Below are 1,779 nucleotides of genomic sequence, written 5' to 3'. Positions count from 1 at the left end.
TGTCCATGACGAAGGTGTCAGCCAGGGGCGTCGGGACCGGTGCCCTGGTGCCGGATCCGGTGTCCCCAGGTCGCGTCAAAGGTCGGCAACGATGGCACGGGTGTCGCATGCCGGCGATGGTGATCGACGACATCTCATCGTGCGGCGGTGTTACATTCGCGGCAAAGTCAGTCTGATTCCATGCGAAGCCTGGTCGGAGGGGTGGCATCGACGCAGCTGTCTGACTGCTGTCCTGCCGCTGGTGTGTCGATGCCCCTCTGATTGAGTCTTCTACGAGGCGGCAGGACGTGATGACGACAGTGGTTTAGGCATGGGGTTCGGCGTTCGGCGTCTTGGCCGACGATGCTAGGGTTGTAACCCTCTGGTGTTACAAGCTTGCTAAGCACCGAGATTTAGATCCGAGAGGGGTTAGCCAAACAAGTTTTGGTTTTAAAAATTTATAACGCACGTGAAATGATAAGCGAATCCTATACGACTCACTTTCGTGGATTCAATAAATATCCAAGTTAACGTACTTGGTGCGTAAAAGTGCTAATGAAATTCTAACGAGAAAAATGGGATAAGTCGTTTTAATTGTTTGACATAAAAAAACAATTATATAAACAAAAATAAAATAAACTTGTGTGTAGTATTAAGTAAAGATGATGAGCAAGTGGTGTAGTTGAAGATGCAACTTTACTTAGTGAAAACAAATTCTGTTAACTAGTGTTCTTGATAGCTCAAAAATCAAATTTGAAGTTAAGATAAGGCTATTTTCGTTAAGTCGGCAAACGCTTTGAACTTACGTTTAAAGTACTATTTTGACGATTTATTGTGGACGAAATAATTAATTAGTGCTTAAATATTTTATTCGTATGGTTTAGTATAAAGTATGGATTATTGTATGAAGTATTTGTTGGTTGAAGTTAACAAGGTTTAGACCTATTAAAATTGTGACAAAAAGGTTAATGGCTACTTAGCCCTAACTGAAACTCTTAACTTTTCTAAGTATGGAAGGGTAGTAGACAATGCCATTTTGACATTTAAATTCTGACTAAAATTTAAACCACTAGATCCATATTTTTGTATTGTTGATTGCATCTAAGTAAGCTCTTGGGCATGGGGTAGGTCATATTGTGTGGTGTCGCGTTGCTCTCTTAAAAATTCTCCAAACTTCGTTGGAACGTGCTGTTAACCATGTTGTTGATGCTCTGTCATGAATTGGCGTTCGACGCGACGAACCTATCTTGGTGTCTCTCCAACTTCCTCTCTGGTCATCTTTGGTGGTAGGAATTGCTTCGTTAGCTAGCTGTTAGTGTTGATTTTGGGTCCGTGGACTTGGTTGAGCTTTCGTCGAATTAGTAAGTAGATTTTGGTCTACTTTGAAAAGCGTGTGTGGCGTCATTCATAGTCTCTCAGCCTGAGCCCCGCAGTCACCACGCGAGCATGTCGCCGCTGCTCCACTGGCTGACCTCGTTGGCTGTCGGCCGCATGTCGGGCTGTTTCGACCCCGGCCGTCTTCCGTGGGTCCAGTCGGTGCTGCGGTGCTGTTGCTACGTGGGTACCACGTGCGCGCTGCTGACCAGGCCGTGCATGAGTGAAAGCTCTAGTTTGGTTTTGGTTAATGATGAAACCCTAAGTGCTAACCTAGTTTATCAGATGATTATGAGATAGGTAGCACTACTCCAAGTGATGAAGCAATGGTGAAGATCATGACAATGGTGATGGCATGGTGATGGTCAAATGCTTAAACTTGGAAAAAAGAAAGAGAAAAACAAAAGGCTCAAGGCAAAGGTATAA

The 1,779-nt window shown here is 44.2% G+C and overlaps 1 protein-coding gene across 1 annotated transcript in view; it reads right to left on the bottom strand.

Moving 5' to 3' along the window:
* The window catches only part of LOC136464038 (uncharacterized protein C630.12-like), a 12,295-nt gene extending 10,823 nt beyond the window's left edge, over positions 1 to 1,472 (bottom strand). Inside the window, exon 1 of the mRNA XM_066463008.1 lies at positions 1,417 to 1,472. Coding sequence (XP_066319105.1) covers positions 1,417 to 1,472 — 56 coding nt within the window. The remainder of the gene's footprint in view (positions 1 to 1,416) is intronic.
* Between the last annotated feature and the right edge of the window lie 307 nt (positions 1,473 to 1,779).

This window comes from Miscanthus floridulus, chromosome 1 (assembly GCF_019320115.1).
Source record: "Miscanthus floridulus cultivar M001 chromosome 1, ASM1932011v1, whole genome shotgun sequence".
In the NCBI taxonomy this organism is placed as follows: domain Eukaryota; kingdom Viridiplantae; phylum Streptophyta; class Magnoliopsida; order Poales; family Poaceae; genus Miscanthus; species Miscanthus floridulus.
The sequence above is the reverse complement of the archived record's forward strand: the minus strand, read 5'-3'. Positions and strand labels throughout refer to the sequence as shown.